General features: G+C 40.3%; 1 protein-coding gene across 1 annotated transcript in view; it reads right to left on the bottom strand.

Moving 5' to 3' along the window:
* Gtf2f2 (general transcription factor IIF subunit 2) overlaps positions 1-7,175 on the bottom strand; it is a 162,421-nt gene extending 155,246 nt beyond the window's left edge. The window contains exon 1 of the mRNA XM_003477472.5: positions 6,914-7,175. Within this exon, the coding sequence (XP_003477520.1) occupies positions 6,914-6,979 (66 nt within the window). The 5' untranslated portion in view covers positions 6,980-7,175. The remainder of the gene's footprint in view (positions 1-6,913) is intronic.
* Between the last annotated feature and the right edge of the window lie 16,401 nt (positions 7,176-23,576).

Raw genomic sequence — 23,576 nt, 5'->3', positions numbered from 1 at the left:
ATTATTTTTTCCCATTTTACAAGGAAACTGAGACTTTTAAATGGAGAATGATAGGATTGTGTGAGGACTGAATTTTTAACATATTTAAAGTATTTAGAAGACTGCCTGTCACTTAATACATCAATATGGGGAGGTTAACTAATTTGCTGAAGATCACAAACCTACCAAGGGCAAACTCTACACCCTTCTACCCGCTGTCCCACTCTCCTGATTCTCTTTATAGCAAAACTTGAGAAAACTGCCTTTACTGACCATCTCTACCTGCTCCTCCAGACAGGTTTTCCTCCAAGTCTCCGTATCAGAACTCTCACTTCTCCCTCACACACATGCACCTCCACAATATTCCACATCCTAGTAAAAGGTAACTATTCTTCTAAGCACTTAAGTTGAAATCTCTTTTCTAATCTAATGGCATATCTTATTCTAATCTTTCAAATTACATCCACGCTCAAGCCCCTCCTAATTCCAATTACTGTCCAAGTCCAGGTCTCTTGTACAATTCCTAACGGTTTCCTGACTACTTCCTTGAAAATGAGCTTCCCGGAAGTCCCAGCCCCCAAGTCTAAAAAAAGGGAGGGAAAAAAAGCAGCGGCAATGCCACAAATGACTCCAAAGCACCAAGACACTCTTGTGGACAGTTCAGTTCTGAGTTACCTGTGCTGCTTTCACTGCCTCCACACTCATTCAAAACCAGACAGAGACAAGGTAATGGGCTCAACAGGGGATGCTTTCTCAGATTTTCCAAGACAAGAGAAAGTGACAGAAAATGACTCAAGCACGACCTCCACAGGGACACCTCCCCTGACCCTCTAGACCAGGTCATGTTTCTGTATTATTCACAGTCACAGAACATGCCTTACATCAGTGTCCTCCACTGTAAGTGTTTTTCCTAAGGACTCAGACTTGCATGACACCTGTATCTTGCACTAGACTGTAACCCCTCGTTTACAGAGCACACTGCTGTCTTCATCACAACATTCGCAGAGCCTAGCAATGACTGACAATCACTAAAAGCTCGTTCAGTGAATCCATCAAGTCACTCACCAAAGCTGGACAGAGGCCAACCCTGCCTCTGAAGAAAGGCGAGAAGGTGACACACATACACACCTTACTCCCGCTAAGCTTCTGCTTCATCAAACAGCCCTCCAACTGCTGGACTCCAGAGCCCTATTTCTCCTAGACTATGAGCAATTAAAGGGTGCTGTGATGTTTGTGACATCTGTATTTCCCCTTGTGATTAAGGGTCTTATTCTCTTAGCTGCTGGGAGTACAGTGAGGAGATAGCCCTCAGCTATGTAAGTCTTTAAAATTGGCCTCCCTCGAAGAGAGACCCCTTGCCCAAGGTCAGCCTTCCTCTGAGGTAAACCACATCCCATAACTGATGGGCACATTTCACTACAATCAGGACAGCTCCACAGAATCATCTTGGGCTTTCACTAAGGCTCCTCAGATCTTTCCTTTCACAAGTGCACAGCACAAAAGCATTCTAAAAAACACTCACATACAGATCTCTGTATCAGAATCAGATGCCCAGGAAACTTACCCTAGACCGTTTTCTTCTTCCTTCCTTCCTTCCTTCCTTCCTTCCTTCATTTATTGTGGTACTTAGGACTGAAGCCAGGGCCTCTGCACTGAGCTCCTTCACCAGTCCTTTTGTTCCCAAGATAGGGTCTCATTAAGTCACTAAATTGCCCTGGCGGGGCTCAAAGTTTCATTTCTCCTGCCTCTATCTCCCAGAGGTGCATCAACATGCATGACTTACTATATATTCTTAAAGTTCACAATATGGAGCTGACAAGACGATCAAGGAGACAGAAAAATTCCCAACTTCTTATTTGACTCTCCAAAGACAGAACCCAATAGAGATCAAAGGGAGAAAAAGACACTTCTTATTGCTGGCATAAGCTTTGTAGACCCAGACCTAAATTTAAACCAAGAAATTAACCTCCTTAGACCTTAATTCATCACATGAAAACCATACTTAGGACCTACTTCACTGGTTTGCTTTGTAATATACCTGGTCTATAAGACACATCCGTTCTCTTTTCACCTATTATCTGCAAGGCTTTGCTGTATCATCCCTGCCAGTTTCATCTTTCTATAGGACATAGCTTTCTCTTTGGCCACCAATGTCTATGTGCTTGCATATCTGGGAAGAAATAAAGGAGGCATTTCACCTGCTGAGTGAAGGCTACCACATTCACAGGAGACAATGTCCACCTCCAAAAAACATCAGTCAGAATACTTGCACAAGGAAAGCTGACTAGGATAGAATCACTTCCCTCTATCGACTTTAAAACTGTTGGTTAAACCTGTAGCAATCCCCAACCTTTCTAGTCTCAAGAAAAAAAAGACTGTATTTCTTAATCATTCAAGATATGACATTCATGACCTATAAACACTATTCCTAAAAAAACGGCTCTCAAGAATCGGCTGTGTGGATATGGGAGGAGCCGACCAAGTCAACTAGCCAGCCTTTCTGGTAAGCCACATAAGCCTCACTGGGCCCAGGAAGAGAAAAGTCAGTGCTCGGGCTGAGAATCACAAACTCCCCGTCCACCCTGTAAACAACTGACTGGTTTAAAGCACAGGCTGAATTGATAGCAACTGAGGTACAAAAAGCAACTGAATGCTTGAATTGTTTGGTTTACTTTACAAGCCTGTGGCCCACAACCTGGGCACCTATGCAATACTGCATCTACGCAATATAGCAAATATGGGGAATTTCTTTCTATCTTGTTTTTGAAATCCAATATTGTCTCACTGTTTTGTTGTTTGGCTTTATTCAATATTCTGTTTTGACTGGTTGTGCTCTGTTTTTTTGGGTTTTGTTTTTTTTTTTTTTTTTTGGTCTTTTTCCTTTTTTTTTTTTTTATCGGTACCGGGGATCGAACTCACGACTGCCTGCTTTCAAGGCAGGAGCTCATGCCGCTGAGCTAAATCCCCAGCCCGGTTGTGCTCTGTTTTGATTTTGCTATATCTATCTGATGGAATGGACAACTAATGTGAAGATAAGATATACTATGGTAGCCATGGTGGTTTTCCTATTATACTGCTTTGAAGTTCTGTACCAATTTCACTGCCTTTTTTTTTATTATTTATTCTGTTTTGTTTTGTTGAGTTTTATTGTCTTTAAAATTAAAAAAAAAAAACCCACCCCTACTAACTTTCCATCAACCATTACTAGAGAAGATGATTTTCCTAAAAGTCTAAATATTAAAAGCCACACAAAAGAAATACATTAAAATATTAACATCACCCAATATTTTAATCATGGTTTGGTAGAGGGTATGCAACAGGGCTGTACTCAGTTGGCAACCTATGGGTGGCATAGTGTGGGCAATACAACAAAGCAGTTCATACTACAAGGGACTAGTTCATCATGTTGTTAGATTTAAAATACACAAAACTCCAAAGATGGTACTTTATCAGGCCAGAAAAATACAAATTTTAAACCTTAAAAAACCTACTATTGGGCTGGGGATTTAGCTCAGCAGCGTATGTGCCTGCCTTACAAGTGCAAGGTTGTAAGTTCGATCCCCATTACCAAAAAAAAAGAATCTACTATTACATTTGTTTTTTACTGGGAAAACTATTTCTCCTCATCTTGCCAAGAAGTTCTTTTGTGACTAATCAGTTCCATAAGCTTTTTTTTTTTTTTTAAAGTGGTACTGAGGATTGAATTCAGGCCTTTGCACTGAGCTACACCACCAGCTCTTTTTTATTTTGAGATAGGTTCTTGCTAAGTCACTAGGTTACCAAGACTAGGCTATAATTTTTGATCCTCCTGCCACGGGCTCCCTGGGATTACAGGCATGTGCTACCACACCTGGTAAATATCCTTTTCTTAAATATCACCTTCTCTGTGAATAGTCCCTGTTTTTGCCAAACACTAAATTTTCCTGCTCATAACTTTCAGGGATCTTATATGTACAGATGCTACTGTACTTAACCTATTCTATACCTAGTGATGGAATTAATATTTTTCAATGACCCATAAACTTTGAATATTCTAGAAAGAAACTCACAGATGTTACAATAAAGATCAAACATAATTTGATAAGAATAAAGATACAATTTCTAAGCAACAAGTTATATTTTAATGTCACATATAGCTGAAAATGAAATAGGCCATTACAATTTGATGTACTACTTCATATAATATACTCCTGTAATTCAAAAATGAAAATCTATGCATGTTCACGATATGGGGGGAAAAAACCCAGAATGACTGCTAACTATCACAAATGAAGTACAATCCGAAAGGTGTAGAAATCAAACCTCACTGTCTACTGGGAATCCTTTAGTAGAACACAATCAAAAGTTATCAGATAAAGGGAGCGCATGGATGGATTTTAAAATAGCAAATATTTGCTAGCAATTCTCATCCTCTTTCAGAAATAAGATTACTGGGACATGAACTGACAAGAAAGCAGAAATATCTAACACCCCTTCATAGCCCAGAAAGATACATTTGCAACTCTGTTCATTTCTTTAATATGTAATATTAGAAAAAGTAACAGCATTCCAAGTTGATACCAGGAAGCAATGAGGCTACAAACCAAAAACAAAACACCACAACTACCTTTTTAAAACAAGAACAAGGGCTGGAGATATAGCTCAGAGTGGCACAAGCGCTAGCCTGGCAAGTGCAAGGTCTTGAGTTTGAGTCCTGATACCAAAAAAATAATAAAATGAAATAAAATAAAATAAATAAAATAACAAATCACTGACATGAGCTGGAGTCTTTTTCTATGAGTTAAGTTCTTTTCATTAAAAACTGTCATCATATTCTGACAATTTTTACTAAAAAAAGTTTCCCTCCTCAGGCATCACTAGTACATAGTTATGGCCCTAGGAGATTTTTCTAATTCTGATCCTGATCATCATTCCCTCTAAATTACAAGGACAAGCTTACTTTTTTTTCCCTGAAATATCTTTTACATCCCTGCCCCACTCAAAATCTTCCTTAAGATTCCTCACTTCTGGGGCTGGGGATTTAGCTCAGCGGCATAAGCACCTGCCTTGCAAGCAGGCGGTCATGAGTTCGATCTCCGGTACCAGAAAAAAGAAAAAAAAAAAAAAAGAAAGAAAAAGATTCCTCACTTCCTATAGGCTAAAATTAGGACATTCCCACTTCCTGATATTAATATATATAAATCCAACTTTTATGTACATCTTTCGCTCTAGAATCCCCTTTTTGTTTTCCAAGGCCCTCTACGGTAACATGCATTTTCAGTCTAGCATTTCTGTTCCATTTCCCATAGTATACATACAGTACTGTTTGCTCATCCTAATGTTACAAAGCAAACATCTTCCAAATATTAATTGTGCTCCAAGCACAAATGTATTGTTTCTAAGGCAGAAGGATCTTTGTGAGTTCGAGACTCACCTGGGCTACAAAGTGAGCTCAAGGCCAGCCTGAATGGCACAGTGAGACCCTTCTCAAAAAGACAGAAGGGGGGGGGGTGTACTGTTTCTTTTTTTTTTTCTTCTTTTTTTGTCTTTTTGAGACAGGGTCTCACTGTGCCATTCAAGCTGGCCTTGAGCTCATTTTGTAGCCCAGGCTGGTCTCGAACTCCCAAGGATCCTCCTGCCTCAGCTTCCTGAGTGCTGGGATTATAGGCGTGAGCCACCACGCCCGGCTAAAAGTACCATTTCAAATCCCACCATTTTTTCACACTTTTTCCTTCCATGTCAAGGCAGGTCTCTTTAATGACTCTTCTCCATTTAACAAGGAGTTGGAGACCAAAATGCACATGTAGCCCATCCTTTTAAAGTCATACTGCTACAGCTGTGAGATAAATCAAATGAGTACTACAGACCAAGATAGAATCCTCATAGAAAGTAATTTTCTGTGTGCACATTAGGGAGAAAGAAACCAACACCGAACAGCGAACACAGAATCACTTCACACTGTTTTGATGAGCAGAGGTTTGATATGCTACCATATTTTAGAAAGATGGACAGGAAAACCTTCTTAGATTTAACTGATGTGAACTCAGCCATGGGATAAACCACATATAAAGCACTAAGAAATCAAGGATCCTATATTTTATTTCCGGTTCAAAGACTGATCACACTTTAAAATGCCAAAGTTTAATGAAACCTCCCAAAAAGACATTTACATATATCAAGAATAAAGCACAAATAGTGTCATTAAGAACTAACCAAAATATGTCTTTATATAAAATATTAACGGTCAGTTTCCTTTTATTTGCTTGTTTTGTGTGTGGTATTTACTTATTTATTTTGGAGGCAAGGTCTCAATATGTAATAAACTTGCTTTTGCAGTTCACGCTGGCCTCCAACTCATGGCAATAATCCTGCCTCAGCCTCCTGATGCTGGGATTACAGGCGTGTACCACCACACATGGCTAAAGGTCAGTTTCTCAAAACTCAAAAACCTTTTCCAGTCCAATGGCCTCCCCTTGAATTCACAGCTCTCTCCACTCTTCGGGGAGTTTCATTAAGGACCATCAATCTAGGTAATACTTTAAAGGTAAACAGGGGCCAGTTCTACTTTCCAGACTAAAAACTACGGGAGCAGACACTCAAACTTAACTTTACAGAGACTGATGACTGCAGTAAGTTTCACTAAGGAAAAATGCAATCATTCTTTGGTCTAGTGTAAAATACAACGCTCAAATCGCGGGATACCAAGACAGGGCCCCAGGGAAAAAGGAGTACCAGGAGGTCTGTGCCTGGCAGATTTAGAACAGTCCAGTAATTAAACCCCAAACTAATTTACCCGTCCGTAAACGGTCAGGACATGACTTCCGACTCTCACAATGAGAAGCTCCACGGTGGCCTTAAACAGAACTTTAACGAATACACGGCCCACGACGGTCTCAAGTTAGTTAAACTACTTCTACGAAAAGCAGAGCAGACGGAAGAGGCTCGCGAACATTACCTTGACTAGCCACACTCCTGTGTTCTGTTTGGCGCCGGTCAGATCTAGTTCCCCACGCTCGGCCATGGGTCTGTCGCCAGTGGAGGCCTGAGGGTCGGGAGCAGCAGCCTTGAGAGCTGGAGGGCTGCGGTGCAAACGTATAAAGCAGAGTGCCAGACGGGGCGGAAGGCAGACTTTGAAAAGCTGAGTCTCACCGCCTACGATAGGAGCAGCCCGGGGAAAGAGGAACACGCCGCTGAGAGCTGGGAACTGCGCTTGCGCACTACTACTCTTAGTACGGCGCGCCGTTTTGGACAAACTTTCTGATTCCGCAACCCTTTAGGTGGGCGGGGCTGCTAGTGTTGTACAAGTGAGTGATTAAGACCAGAGAAAAGCCAAAATGGTCTGTATTCCCTAAGAAAAAGAGTGGTAAAATGGAAAAATAGGATTCAAAGCGACGAAAGCTCCCTAACCCAACAGGAAGAGACATTTGAAGGACAAGTCAGGATAATCAGTTGGCATTCTTGGCCAAACGTCATTAGCCAAGTGGACACCGAGGTCGGATTGAATAGTCCTGGATATATTGAAAGCATACCATTTCTAGGTCTGAAAATAAAGCGATGTCTCAACCCAGAGGCTGCCCCCGAGTTGTTCTATTAAGCAAGCAGAGTACATGACTTTCTGACTCCAAAATCGAGCCGGGTCAATAGCAATACATGCAAGAGATCAACTTGATTATTTAACTCAGCTGCTTAAACAGTTTTGTCCTTCTCACCTGTGGAATAAAACTGAACTAGGTCCTCTCGACATAATGCTTTGCACTACCCTCTTCTCACACCTAAACACCAAACCCATCCACCACCACCCCCGCTCTCCAGGAGCTTCCTGTCAGTCGGAGCGTAGTTTTTCAGGTGTCCTATTTTTCCGTTTCCTGCACTCTCACCTCTGCCCTTGGTTAGTAAACGTCTACTTATGTTTCAAGATTAATGGAAACATCACTCCTGTGAGACTTTTTATCACGTCCCCCAGAGAAAGTTCAATTTCTTCACATCGCAGTGTGTGACGGCACAGGGCACTATAATATACGCATGTTTTGAAATTTTGTGGTAGTTTTTTGTCTTCTTCTTCTTCTTCTTCTTCTTCTTCTTCTTCTTCTTCTTCTTCTTCTTCTTCTTCTAAAGAGATCAGAACAAAGCAGATTAGAAGAAAAGAAAGTAACACAGATTTCAAAGCAAGACAAAAGGAGATCATCACTGGTACCATAATGTCTATCGTTTTCTTCTAAATAGTTGTCCATATCTTCACACACAATGAATTGATACAACAAAATGGTATTAAACTGACCAAAACAGAATGATGAAGGCATTATAGACCTTCAAAACCAGACAATTGAGAAATCAAAAATGGCTGCCATAAAGTCTCTCCTCCTCAAAATAGCTGTCCATACCTTCATGTATGTTGAAATTAAACAATACAAAACAGACTAAAATCACTCTGAACAAAGAATGATGGTATTGCTACATTTCACAGCATGACGCTACGGGGAATCAGTACTGGATACCACAGTGTCTCTTTTTCTTCAAAGTAGCTGTTCATTTCATCATGCATTATATAATCGATTCTTATAAACTGTTTAGAAGTTCTACGCATGTATGAGTCTCCACATGTATATCTATCCTTTCTGTATTAGAGGGAAAAACAAAACAAATTCCTAGAAAAACATGAAACAAAAAAGACAAATAAATAACAATAGCAAAGAGCCCAAAACCCTAGCAATATAGACCTTCCAAACAAGGTGGTAGGAGCATAACTAGGATTGCTATTTTACATAATGATCTTCAAGAGGGGCTGGTGGGGATTTAGCTCAGCGGCATAAGCGCCTGCCTTGTAAGCAGGCAGTCCTGAGTTCGATCCCTGGTACCATAAAAAAACGAAAAAGACCAAAAAAAAAAAAAAAAATGATCTTCAAGAGTTCCTCAGATCACCATACAATAACGTGCACAATTGTTCCAATCCTATGAATGCTAACTTTTTGTTCCAAGAACTTACAGAATTTGTAGCATAATCATCTTAGCTATTACAAATATGTTTATACAGGGGCTGGGGATTTAGCTCAGCGGCATAAGCGCCTGCCTTGCAAGCAGGCAGTCGCGAGTTCGATCGCCGGTACCGATAAAAACGAAAAAGACAAAAAAAAAAAAAAAAAAAAAAAAAAAAAAAAAACAACAACAACAAATATGTTTATATATAATTTTAGATATTTTTCTTTTCCCTTCCTTTTTCGTTTTCCTCATTTTCCCTGAGATATAATTTTCCCCTTTAAGCAGATTCTTATCTTTTCATTCTTTATTGAATATTTTGTATCTTATGTACTCTTACCATTTCTTACACTAGGGAGACTGTAAGGTATTTACACACATGAATTTGATTTATTTCACTTCTTCTTCTTTACTTTTTCTCTTTGAAGTAAAGTGGACTTGGAAAAAACAAAAATAAATAAATATTCTTCACAGATTAAAAAGTATATATATCATATACATGTCTACTGTTATTTTCAAGACTATGAACTCTTCTTAGGCTGAACCACTGCTTCCTCTCCAAGCTTACTGAGGTACAATTGACAAGAAATAGTGCTTTATTCATTTTTTTTTGTCTTTTTCCTTTTTATCGGTATCGGGGATCGAATTCACGACTGCCTGCTTGCAAGACAGGCGCTTATGCCGCTGAGCTAAACCCCCAGCCCCACTTTATTCATTTTATATGTGCAGTATCCGGCACAGTGTTTGACACACTGTCAGATTTCAGTAATCTTTGATTGAATGAACATTCACTGAAGAGAAACAATAGGAAGGTGTTGTAAGAATGGCAAGTAATTTGTTGAATCATACATCAGGGCCACACACAAAATTAAAGAAATTCTATGTTTGTGGAGCACAAGGATAGGAAAAGCTGGCAGGTCTAAGACCAGCTAGCAAAACTAATAAGAAATGTGGGAGAGATCAGGCATGTGTTGAAAAGAAAGACTACATTCTTATGTAATAGCTTGGGAAAGGGCCCAAAATTTATAAAAGGCAAGCTGGGGAGGGGAATTGCTTTAAGATTCAATCAAGTAGAAGGAATAAATTAAAAGGAGGCCATGAGAGAAAAAAAGTAAAGTTGCCTGGAGCACTGAAGGCATGGATTTTGAAGTAAAAGATTAAGACCTTGTTCTTGATCTGTGGATCCTAGAAAGCCTTAAGACGGGAAGAGGGAGGAGTATGTGTCTATCTCTGAGTTTAAAGAGACTGAAAGAGAACAAACGGCTAAATAAAAGGCTAGAGTAAAAAGAAAAAAGTGAAGATTGAGAAATTCTTACATAGGATAAAAGGAAAAAAATTTATTCCAAAAAAAAATTTGTTCCACATACCTCTTCATTATACACTGCTAAACAAAGAACAGTCTTTGTTCTCTCTGTGCTTTCATGAGCCCCTTCGAGCTTGAGAAGGAATGTTTACAGAGCCATGAGAGAAAGGGAGTAATGACTTCTGTAAGTAAAATTCACAGATTTACTCTGGAGACTCACAAGATGAAAGATATTGCAGCAATATCCTTCACCTTGCTAAGGGTCATGATATCCCAGACACTTTGCTAGCTGCTTTACCCATAATCCTTTTCAACCCTTGTAAATATACCAAAACAGATACTATTATTCCAAAATATAATCATAAATAATCAGCTTTCAAGGCTATGTACAAATTTAGTGCCCAAAATTAAAACATTTGATATGAAGTTGACTAGTCAATCACATAGGGAAGTAAAGAATTTTGGAGTTACCTTTTTTTGGATACTGATCATTATATCTAATGCTGGGCACTAAAGGATCTTGCAATCCTATTTTATAAGCAAAAAAATAGTTCCAGAGGTGCTAACAGCTAGGCTAGTAACAGCTGTAACTTGAAAATATGACTTCAAAACTCACACTCTTCACACTAAACAATCTGGAAACTATTTTAGGAAGAAATAGAATTGACTATCACATCAGTGATATCATAGGTAGATAATTTTGCTTCTATATCACACCAAGACTATAAAGTTCCTTTACTGAATTCTCCTTATCTTTCTCTTCAACCCTAGTAGCTCTTTCTTTCACAAAATTCTCACATTCCTGGGATATGCCTTATTTCTCCAAGTATACACAAACAAAACAAAACAAAATACTATCTTGGTTGTAAAATAGGGTGGTTATATCCTATCCATAGAATCAGTATATAATTAAACGAGAAAATTTAACACTATGGACTAAAATCATTTGATAACTGAATTAATTATATTGGGTCAAATATATATATATATATATATATATATTTTCCCTTTTTATCGGTACCAGGGATCGAACTCACGACTGCCTGCTTGCAAGGCAGGTGCTTATGCTGCTGAGCTAAATCACCAGCCCCATGAGTCAAATATTTTAATGAAAGCACAAAACTACCATTATAGGCAATAGTTTGCTGGTAAATGTTTAATAACTTTTTGATAGAGGTGCCTTTTCTAGACCCCAGAACACACACACACACATACACAGTGTTGGCCAATTTCTGTGATGTAAATATTTCTACTATATCTGATTTTCAAGCTACCAATCAGACATCACAAAAAGCAGGATTGAAAGAGATGCATTATACTACATATGATATGTACATCATGTAGTACTGTATAGTATCATATGTTACATACAGTGTTTTCACCATATAAATACATTAATCATAACTTCAAAAATATAATGATAAAATATAGAAGAATAATTAGGGAGATATGAGTTTTTATTATATTTATGCTTACTAGGTTGTGAATGTCCTAGGGAAAATGATAACATCTGCAAACTCCAAGGTGGGAAGGCCCTTGCATGCTGGCTTGTGTGTGACAGAGAGGACACCAGTGACCAAGACACAAGCAACGGCGTGAGTGGGACGGTACTACTGGCTGGATGGGAAGAAGGTGGTCCAGGCATGACCTTGGAGGCCTTGTTCAAAACACATGTAAGCACAAAGAAGAATTTTAAGCCTGGCATAAAATAAACACATTTATACTTTTAAAAGATTCTATTAGTTGCTGTGAAAAAAATAAATGGACAGAAGAGGATTGGCATACAGGTAAAGATGGAGAAAAGTGGAGGAGTCCAAAACATAGCTAGACTTAAGAGAAAGACTCAATAAAATTATTTGATTCTTCTTCTTTTTTTTTCTTTGTTTTTGTTGTCTTTTTCATTTTTATCGGTACCAAGGATCAAATTCATGACTGCCTGCTTGCAAGGCAGGTGCTTATGCCGCTGAGCTAAATCCCCAGCCCCCTGATTCTTCTTTTTTCTTTTTCTTTCTTTTTATACCAGGGTTTGAACTCACAACGTCACACTTGCCACGCAGGCACTTGTGCCACTGAGCTAAATCCCCAGCCCTGCTCTTTGATTTTTAATTGTGTGCAAAATGGGACTGCTACCCAGTAATGATTCAGTACCAAAAAACACACATGCAACATTTCTCCTTCTGGGAGCTCAGAGAGGACTCTATGAATTTGCCCCATGAAGAATGATTCAGTTGAATTACTTCTGTTAAGTATTTTATGTCTGATGTAACATATGGCTACAGTGGCCTACAAGAAGCCTTTATACCCAGCAAGTCAGTTTAATTGTCCATTAGGGATTACAGTGGGAATACAGTGTTAAATAAAGCATGAGAAAATTTAATTTGTCAACACTGTAATAAAATCCAATAGGTTTTATAAATAACTATCAAAAAATTTATATCATACTTTATAAATGAATTACATTGTAGTTAGGAAACAGCACTGAAATTCTTGATCAAAGAATTGATTGATTCTTGACCAAAGTACTCAGATAAATCTCAAGTAACAGTAAATCCTACCACAGTAAACAGATGGATCTTCACTAGGGTTCAGATTTCAAAGCCAGCAAAGCCATGTGTGCTGAATATCAATAAAGAACTATGACCACTTTCCCCTAAGAGTAAAAGTGAAGGGCTCCATTTTGATAAATCAGAACTCCTGCTCAATAACAGAAAAACCAGGGGCAGGGTCGTTTCCACACTCAGAGCTGGGAGAGAACAGTAGATCAAGTTTAATGGAGATGTCAAGAAAAGTTCAAGGCCCTTTCTTAAATAGAGTTTCTTGGTCTTTCATCTTTCCATCCTGGTGTGTTTTCCTGCTTGCATGACAGACCACAATGTCAATAAAATAAAGCACAAAAAAGTTACTTCATGTGTGCATGTGTGTGTATGTTTATGATCTTTTTCAATTGGGGTCCACATACTTGGTGATTGGTTTTTATATCTCTTAGGTCTCTTCTCATCCCTTCTTCTCCATCACTGTGCCTTTTCTCTCCTTCTCCCCTTTCATGTCTTTCTCCTTTCTCCCACCTACCATGGTTGTTGAGAGTAAATTACTTGTCATGTATACTTTTCTGTATTCTGAATATTTGTGATCGTATCCACATGGTATCATGTTTTTCTATTTTTGTGGTAGAGGGAATCAAACCCATGGTCTTTTCAGATAAATATATCCCCACCTTCACCCCCACTTTTTTTTCTTTTGGAGACAGAAATTTTCTTTTTATCTTTTTGAGACAGGGTCTTGTTATGCAGTTCAGGTTGGCCTTGAGCTCACTTTGTAGCCCACACTTGTCTTGAACTCACAATGATCCTGACTCAGCCTCCCAACTACTGAGATTACAGGAGTGCACCACCATGCCCTGCTAGGGACAGGATCTTTTTAAACTGCTAATTAGCTTCGACTAGGCTTGAATTTTCTTCAGTCCTCCTGTCTCAGCCTCCCAGGGTACAGAAATTACAGATGAGCACCATAATGTCTGGCTCCTTCCTTGTATTTTCTGTAAATGGTAGATCTCCAGGCATGATCAAACTCAGGTTTTGTTAGGATTTCTTTCTGGATGTCCTCCCAAAACCTTGTGCTCATGATGGTGCTTTTGAAAAATGACTAGATCATTAATATGGATTAATCTACTGATGAGTTTATAGCTAAATATAATTTGGGAGGTGAAGCCTGTTTGGAGAAACTGTATTACTTGGGGGCATGGCCTAAAAGGGTCTATTTCCTTCTGTCCCCCCTTAGTCCCTCTCTCTCTGCTTCCTGACTGCCACACTATAAGCAAGCTTCTGCTGCCATGCTATCTCACCTTGGAGTCAGCTGACTATGAACTAAAACTTATATAAACTATGAGCCAAAATAACCTTTCCTCCTTTAACATATTCCTGCTGGCTTGAACCACCAGCAGGACTGGTTCCTGGTGACTGGTGACTGTTGCATCAGGTGGCTTGAACCAACAGTAGTTAGTTATTTAGCATTAGATAGTGGAATACAAATCAGAGCCACCCAGCAGTGAGACATACAAATTATGGCCCCATTATAAATATGTCAAGTTGTGAGGGTATCAGATACTATGTCTCCACAATGGGAAAGTAACTAAACCAGATTTTGGTACTGAGAGTGAGTCATCACTATAACAGTACTTGACCATGTAGTTCAAAAGCCTTACAAACTGGTTTGCAAGGGAAATTTAAAATGGTTTGTAGATACCAGCTGGATAAACAGTCCTAAAATGCCACAAGTTGATCTTGACAGGAAATGCTAATCAGAACTCAGACAACCAAAATGCTGATAAAAATGTAACCAAATAAAGATCAGGTTCAAGAAGTTTCCATTGGAAAAAGAATTGCATTGGCAATAGGACTACAGGCCTTGTACGTTATGCTCTGGCAAAAAAAAAAAAAAAAAAAAATCATCTAAACTTTGCTCCTGTCCTGAGACATTGTAAGAAACTGAGATTAAAGGCAGCAGATTAATTAATCTGGCAAAAAAATTTTTCAAAGTGGTCTAATGTTGAGGTAGTGGCTTGGCTTCTGTTGATGACTTTTAGCAAGCACTACATTAAAAATCAAGAGCAAGGCCATGTTGGAACTTAGGACACTGGGAAACCAAGCAAGCAGCTCCTCTCCCTGGTAAGCAGCTGTGGTACAGCAGGCTGTGGCCCCTCCAGGGGGAGAACCACCAGTGTCTCCTGAGATCCATGCCATGTTGGATTTTAGGGCACTAAGAAACCAAGCAACCAGCCTGCCTCCCTGCTAAGTGAACCTACTGGTGCACAGGCTCAGAGTCAAACATCCCACTACCCCTACCCCCTTTCCCCTGCCCCTGTTAGCAAATGGGAACCAGAGATCTGAGCATCTCTTGGGAGGCTGACCATAGCAAATAAGGGGAATTTCCTTCTACCATGTCTTTGAAGGTAAATATTTTTATTACTATTTTGCTTTATTCTGATTAATGGTACTGCTCTATTCAATATTCTGTTTTGATAAGTTCTATAATGTTCTGAATTTCCTTTTATTTTGATATACATGATTGAAAGAATAACTATTGTGAAGATAATGAGATATAGTGTGATACCTATTATTGTTATCCCAGTAACCTGCTGTGAAGTTCTGTACCAATTTCACTACACTGTCTCAGTAGGCTTTATTCTGTCTTGTTCTGTTGTATTTTACTACCTTCAAAAAAAAAAAAAAAATCAAGAGTAAGAGGCCCAGCTGAATGACTTAAAAACTTTGGAGTTTCACCAAAAAGAAAGCACTTGTAAAGTTTAGCCATGCAAAGATACAGAGGAGATCTCTTTGCTTAAAATATTAACACTAAAAAAGCCAAGGACATTTAAACAGGTCAAGTAAAACATGTCTGAGAAAATATAAAAGACTAGCAGGGCCCCACTGTTTGCTGGCTCAAAATTGCAAAGATGAAGGATTTTGCTTTAACAAGAGAGCCCCAGAACACAATGTTCCAAAATGGTAGCTGAAAGAATCTTGCCCTAGGCCAGACACTGTAGCTGGTAAAGCCTTGGAGGCAGAACCAAGGAGCTCTATCTTCCCCGCCCCTAGGAATTTGCCTCTGCCATGAAATGCATACCAGTGGGCTACCTGCACATCACTAATGCCCCTCAGGCTCCACCCCAAACCTAAGCTACATGTATGCCCCCATACCACATGTCTGACGGAGAGATCGCCAACCCCAGGAAGAGGTTGCCAGACCCTGGAGAGAATGCCAGCTCCCGGGGACTATGCCAGACCCTGGTAGGTTGGGGGATCTCCCTGCATTCTTAAAATAAAGGTCATTTATATTTCATACTTCTTTCCAGTTCTATCAGATGGTGCCGTGTGACTTGGATCGGCAGGCGAGTGACCTAGAATCCCCATTCTAAGTCCCCTGCTGATTCATGAACCGAACTGTGTACTGGATTAATTCGTCACTTCTCAACACTTGGGAGCTGCTAAACTTGTCGCTGCTGGTTTGCAAACACACTGATCTAATTCATTTACCACAGGTGAGCAACCCCCAGAGATCACTCGGGCCACTGGGCCAGGCCCCACCCGAGTTTTCTCTACCTTCCGTGGATTCACGTGATGCTCTCACATCCTTAGACATCCCAAGGCAGAGCCTTCCTCCGTGGGTCAGGCCCCACACTGGAAAACTCTCACGTCCTTTAGAGCTTTAAGCTCTCATGGGCAGAGCCATTACTAAAATCCACGGAAAATCCACTCGTGTGTTGGTGACGGCCAGTTATCATGAGCTTTGGAACTAAAATGGTGCTGCTCAGTCTAAAACAAGTACAGGTGACGACCTAAGCTTAGGAGACCACAGTCATTGCCTCACCTGACTGTGACTTCGTGGGCCAGGCCCCACACCAGATTTTATCTTGGGGACCACTTCCTGTCCCCCGTATTTATTTATAGCTTATCACACTGACAACAAGTTTACAAAACTCTCTATCTTTAAGCCTTTATTTTAAGAATGTGTCTTTCCTCCCCGTACCCCTCCCCTCCCCTCGCCCTATGCCGACCCAGTCCCCCCTGAGATGGAGGAGGTGCGCCCAAACAGTGTTGGGAGGTACACTGGGGCTGCTCTGGGCTTCATGCTGTGCTCCAGCTCCGCGCTGGTCCCGGCTCCCCACCGCTGTGCCCCATGAGCAGTCCTGGCTTCAGAGGTGCCCCAGTTCTGGCTCCACCCCAAGCACTGCACCCAATGTGCACCCCGCCCACTCCTGGGCGCTCCGCCTACCCTACGTGGGTGTCACCTGAGCGGTCCCAGTCCCCGCCCCAAGCACAAACCTGGCTCTGACTACAGGCGTGGCTCTGGCTGCCAGCGCAGCAGCAGACAATTCATTGTTGCTGATCTGATTGTGTATTTGTGCTTTCAAGTATAAAATTCATATTGTTTCTGCTGCCTTCTTCTTGTGTTCCAGCCATGACAAATGTTTTCTTTCAGATCCAAACATACTTAGAGATGTTTCACAAATTTCTTCGGCGTTCAAATGTTAAAATGCTCATGGTTAATAGCCATTTAATGTTTTATGTTAAGCTTACTGCCTATATTATACTGTACTGTTATCAATCTTCTAAAAAATGCTCATGGTTGATATTAAGCTTACTGCCTATATTTTAATGTACTGTTACCAATCTTCTAGATGTTTAACAACTAAAATTAAGAGGTAATTATAAATTTCTTTTGCTAAAAACCACTAGCTATGTTCTATGTTAAGCTTACTGCCTATATTATACTGTACTGTTACCAACTTCCTAAATGTTTAAAAACTAAAATTAAGAGATAATTATAAATTCCTTTTGCTGGGAACCACTAGACGTTAACCGAAGCTGATTTCCTCCTAAATAAAAAGAAAAAAATTAATATAATAGGCCATCCTCCAAAAATCAGATGGCATTAGACATTTTACTAACATAAAGAGATACTTATATATGACATAAATGACATGTCAGTTCCTAAAATTCCCTGGACTTTGTTCTCCTTATGAGAAGCCATTACTAAAGTCATAAATACCCTGTTGATTATATTTGACTCCTGCATATATAATTAAATTTTACAGGTACCTTCTACTGTAGACCAGATCCCAAAAACTAAAAGGCAAAACTTGACCCTCAAATCCATAGAGACCTCCTTAATATGGCTTTTCGTGTTTTCAACAACAGAGATAACAGTGACGCTTGGGGTTCTGAGACAGGTAAGCCAACACAAGGTGGAGCTGCCTGGGCCCCCCCATGGACTATGCCTCAAATGCAGCAGAAGGACCTTGGACAAGAGAGTGCCCCATCCTGGCGTTCCTTTGGGATCTTACCCCAGGGCTACTGGACTGTCCTAGCCACCAGAGAGTGGGTAAGCCATCCTAACTTCTAGTCCCCATAGGAAATGCCAATACTGCCAGATTCATTGCTGACAGATCTGCTTAAACTTGCTGCTGAAAACTGATGGGGCTCAGGGCCAACAGCAGCCCACTTTAAGGTGTCCATCTCAGAGTCCAAGTCCCACTAAAAGTCTCAGGTAAGACACTAAAAGTCTCAGGTAAGATACTTATATATGACATAAATGACATGTCAGTTCCTAAAATTCCCTGGACTTTGTTCTCCTTATCTGTATTTGTGGACATAGAGGCCATATATAGAGAGTTTTTCCTGAGTTTTCAGGCTGCTATATTAAGTCCTCAGTCTCTATAGGGGGTATTGATGGCCAACCTATGCCATTTACAAACAGGGCCTATTTCATGCAGGTCCCAGACTGCTTCTTCCCAATCCACCCAGTGGTGCCAAATCTTCCCTCCACCACTCACTCTACAGTCCTAAATCTTAAAAATGCTTTTTATTCCCTTGTGTTTATACAGGCTGACCCAGACACTGAGGCCTCAACAGTTTACACCTGTTATCGCTACTAAACCTCTCCTCAGTGATATATACCACTCCCTTCCTTTCTTAGTCACCAATTTCTCAGACACAACCCTAGTCAAAACTGACAGATAAAATTTTATCTTCTTACCTTTGTTTATACTTTTTCAGGATACATAAAAGCCTTTCCCACAGCCAGGGAGACTGCTAATATACTTACTAAAGTCCTGTTACAACAAATCATCCCAAGGACTACAACCAAGATGGAGCGGTCCATACCTGGTCTTCTCAGCAACCTCAACAGCGGTCAAAGTTGCTAGACTGCCATCCTGGTTTCACATCACTCAGGCTAAATGGTGCCCTTCCAGCCCTAGATCTAACCATCCTTTTGCCTACTTATCTCTACCTCACCAAGGCCTCACAGACACAACTCTCAGGCTGTCATGTTTTGTTATCTAATTTGGTTCCTAATTTCTTACATTCTATTAATTATCATTTTTACAGCAGGACTCTTGACAGTCTTTCCTAAAGACTCTCACATCATGCATAAGATCATCTTCATAATGTTCTATGTGACAACTGTCTTAGTTCTTTCTACCCTCAGCTGTTTGGTTAAACATGACATCCCGGAAGGTCTAGGCTCTTACCTTCCCTATACTGGTACAGCCACAGCCTTCCCCACTACCCCTATTTTTTCCAGTTCATCTCCTGGACCAGAGACAAGTCTTACCCACCTACCCTCTTAACTTTTACCCTTTCAGATGGGGGAACAATCACCTCTCATAACTTCACTCCTTTTAAATCTACACTTACTTTTCAGAATTCTACCGTACCGTGGCAATGATTCTATCTCAACATGGTCCTGATAAAATGACATATCTAAATCAAAGGCACCTTCCCTTCTACCTCACCTGGGTCCTTAAATATGATAGTACCATGCCTCCTCATAATACCTTGTCTGTTTATTTTTCCAGTCTAATATACGTGCATTCACCAGTGATAAAGTTGTCCTGGCTAAAACACCTGGCACCAGCTTATATGTGGGCATCAACTGTCATCCCATCGACTCCCCTAAACCCCAGTACAGTGCCCCCTTCCAGCAGGAAAGAGTAAAAGAAAGAAATCTCCGCCCTTTTTCCTAATAATCATAAGAATGAATGAAAGAATCTTGCCCTAGACCAGACCCTGTAGCCAGTAAAGCCTTGGAGGCAGAACCAAGGAGTCTATCTTCCCCGGCCCTAGGAATTTACCTGTGGCTCTATCTTCCCCACCCCTAGGAATTTGCCTCTGGCACGAAATGCATACTAGTGGGCTACCTGTGCATCACTAATGCCCCTTAGGCTCCACCCCAAACCTAAGCTACATGTATGCCCCCACACCAACCCTGGGGAGAGGTTGCCAGACCCCAGGGAGAATGCCAGCTCCCGGGGACTATGCCAGACCCCAGTGGGTCAGGGGGTCTCTCCCCACATTCTTAAAATAAAGGCCATTTATATTTCATACTTTTTTCCAATTCTATCAGTAGCCACCTAAAAAATTTGTTTCTCCCATTATAGTTTATAATGCTCAGGCATCCAGGCACTCAAAGACATCTACAGCCAAGATAGAAAAAGGTGGTTACTGCTGCAGCTGGTGGGAGACCATGGTGCCATGCATATGGTGCTGGTTTTACATGCATGCCAAATGCAGGAGTTGTGGGGTCAGAGAAGCTTCCATCCAGATTTCAAAAGAAGGCCTAACAGGCCAGGAAGTAAGCCCTTAAGAGGGCAGTTAAAAAAGTTGTGAGGGTAAAATTGAAAGTATAATTGAGCTCCCAGGATGGCAAAAAGCCAAAAGCATGAAACATCTGAAAAAAGCTCCAAGAAGCGAGTAAAGCCACCCCAGTAGAGTGGGGCTACAATCACCTGCAATGGAGTGAGCACCCAAGTCCACTAGTAGTCACAGATTGCTAGAGATGCTGGATATTAAGATTTAATGTTTGCTCTGTTGGATTTTGGTATTACTTTGGTCCCACTACTTATTTTTTTTAATTTTATTATTTATTTATTTTTTGGTACTAGGGATCAAACTCACAACCTCACATTTGCCAGGCAGGCACTTGTGCCACTGAGCTATATCCCCAATCCCTTGGTCCTATTACTTTCTATTCCTCCATTTCTACCTTATAAAATGAGAATGTTTATCCTGTACCATTATAGGGTGAAAGTGCTGGATTTCTTCTCATTTCTACAAAGGCTTACCTCTAAGAGTTTGCCTTAAATTAAAACAAAATGAAACTGTGGACTTAAGACTTTTCAACAAAGCTAAAACTATTAGGACTTGGCCAACTCTTAGACTAAATACATTTTGCATAAAGGACTCAAGGATGCATGTGATACGTAAAAATGCACACAATCTTTTGGGAGTCAGAATGTTATGGTTTATATCTAAATGTCCCCCCCAAAAAACCTCATATGCTCATAGATGGAGCTTCTGAGAAGTGATTGGATCCCGACTGCGTGTGACACTCATCAGTGGATTAGTGCACTGATGAGCTGACAGCTAAACGGGACTTGGGAGGTGAAACCTGGTTGGAGAAAGGAGGTCACTGAGGGTGGGTGAGGCCTGAGAAAGTCCGTCTCTTTTCCTCCCATAATCCCTCTCTGCTTCCTGACTGCCATGCCATAAGCAAGCCTTCTTGCCGTGTCTCTCTGCTCTGCCACCCTGCTTAAGAGCCAGTTCCATAAACAAAATCATCTATTAACTGTGAATCAAAACAAATCTTTCCTCGTTTAGATTGTGAGTTTCAAACATTACATTTCAGCGAGGGGAAAGTAACCAACACAGATTTGATTTTGGGAGCGAGGAGGACAATTTCCTTCAGATATAGGCTAATGTATTTCTGGCATGAGGTACATAATGTCTGGTCTTTTCTTTCTGTTAGCAGCTATTAGTGAGTGTTGACTAAACCCAGTGATTCGCTAGGGAACAAAATTATTCTGTTTGAATTCTATCATTCCTCTTTTGCAGAAACTTCTTCATTAGCATTTCTATGAAAAATAATATAAAAACTTGAGTGAAGTCCATGAGAGGGTTTAACCTTTTAAGCTAAAGTAGTTAGATTTAAAAAATGTATCCAGAGTGTTGGAAGACTACCCCAAGAAGATCAGCTCTCAATTCGCTGTGATTTCCAGGCTCAGGTATTCTTTGTGTGCCCCTCCACCACAGTCTTTGTTTTATTTTTCCTAGAGCATCCCTAGTCAAGAAAAGCCTCCCATTAAAACTCAAGATCTGAAATTTCCATTTAGTTGACTGCCTAATGGATTTTATTCCTAGATATAATGGATTTCAATAGCATTTGCCTACGAAGCATCCAGTCAGAAAGGTGCCATCTTTCTCCTGAGACTGCGTGCCAGGTAACTTCTCTGCCTGCATACCCTTCAACTCTGTAGACACAGACGTTTCCCTGGGTAGCCACTAAATGGTAGTAAACTGGGATGGGCTGTAAGTGTTTTTTTTTTTCTTCCCTGTAACTAGTTGCCCCATGTAAACATATCCCTGTGGTGATACTTGAAAGGACAGAACTAATCAGGATGGAATGACTACTGAGAGGAGATAGTAATTAGTAATATTTCTGCTCCATTGCTATTTATTTTTCTGGCTTCAAGGCTCAGGCTCAACTATAGCAGGAGAGAAAGCCGTTAGCACTTACCATCTTATAGCCTTTTGTTTCTATGCACCTCATTAATAAAACAATCAGAATCTGTGTATTTCCTAAATCTAGAGAGCAGTATGTAAATCTCACTTTAAAACTGATTTTGTTTTATTGACCTTTTACCATTACATCCAGTGTTTAGACTTTAAGCAATGAATGCGACGTTGTGCAAGGAATGCTAATTGCTTTTTCGGAGGTCAGACATCTTTGTAAACCGTGAACCCAATAGCCGCCAGGAGCCTAGATGAAGAGTTGACCGTTAGTGTTACTAGAGTTATAACTGAGCCTGTTTTCTTTTGAACTCTAATGCAAATTTATTTCTGATAGATTTTTCTCTCCTCCTAACATCTTCTAAATAAAATAATTACTGTGAATCTTTAGACCCAATTTATTCATTATCTTTGTTAACTTTATAGGCTTTCTGCCTATAATCTCTTCTTAGTGACTAAAACCTCTCTCTCTCTCTCTCTCTCTCTCTCTCTTAGATGATGTTCCAAAATGCATTTAACAATCCTGATTTTTTTTGTATTAGTTGTGATATTAGGGTTGGCAGGTGGAGAGACAAATGCTAGGATAAAAATTCCTTTCTATATCCAGACAGATTTAACCAATCTCCTCTTGTGTGAGGAAGCAGAATAGAGCAAATATGTTGCACCTGTTCAAGCAGTATTTGCATTTAGATGAACTCTCTATGTCTTATTTTAATTTCACCAAGCAAGAAAAATGAAGACTGTAGTACTGTGGTTATATTGAGAGAATTCTAGAACAAGCCACTATTAGTGTCACTGCTTATTATTCTGACCAATTCATGCTACCACTATTGCTATGAGTATTAAGTTGTTTTAAAATACTGTATATTTTCAGGGACCTGACCAAGATGCCTAACTGCCTGTATAAGGGTTATGGTGAATGATAAAATAAGAAACAGAGACAAAGTTAGTAATGCACGATGGGGAGCTGGGAGATCAACGCCTCAGGATGGGCAAAGACCCAGATACTCCAAATCAGCCGCTGTTAACTGGGTGTGTACAATGCAATGGGTGCACACAATGATAGGAGGGGCAAGCAGGAAACTGCAGGTCAGCAGAAGATTAAGGGTCAGAGATGCAGGCAATGGACAATCCTGGGATGCCTCAAGAGGTGGAGATGATTTCATGCTAAGAAGGAGAAGGATCTTGCTCTGGAGTGTTCTTTCTCATTTTAGTAGTTTTAGTTTAGTCTTAGTGGGTGGGAGAGGATGGCTCATCTCAAGAAGTAATGGGAA

Source organism: Cavia porcellus, unplaced genomic scaffold (assembly GCF_034190915.1).
Source record: "Cavia porcellus strain 051 isolate PalLab524CR breed Dunkin Hartley unplaced genomic scaffold, mCavPor4.1 scaffold_21, whole genome shotgun sequence".
NCBI lineage: Eukaryota > Metazoa > Chordata > Mammalia > Rodentia > Caviidae > Cavia > Cavia porcellus.
Note: the sequence above shows the minus strand (reverse complement) of the source record. Positions and strands in the feature narration are given on the sequence as shown.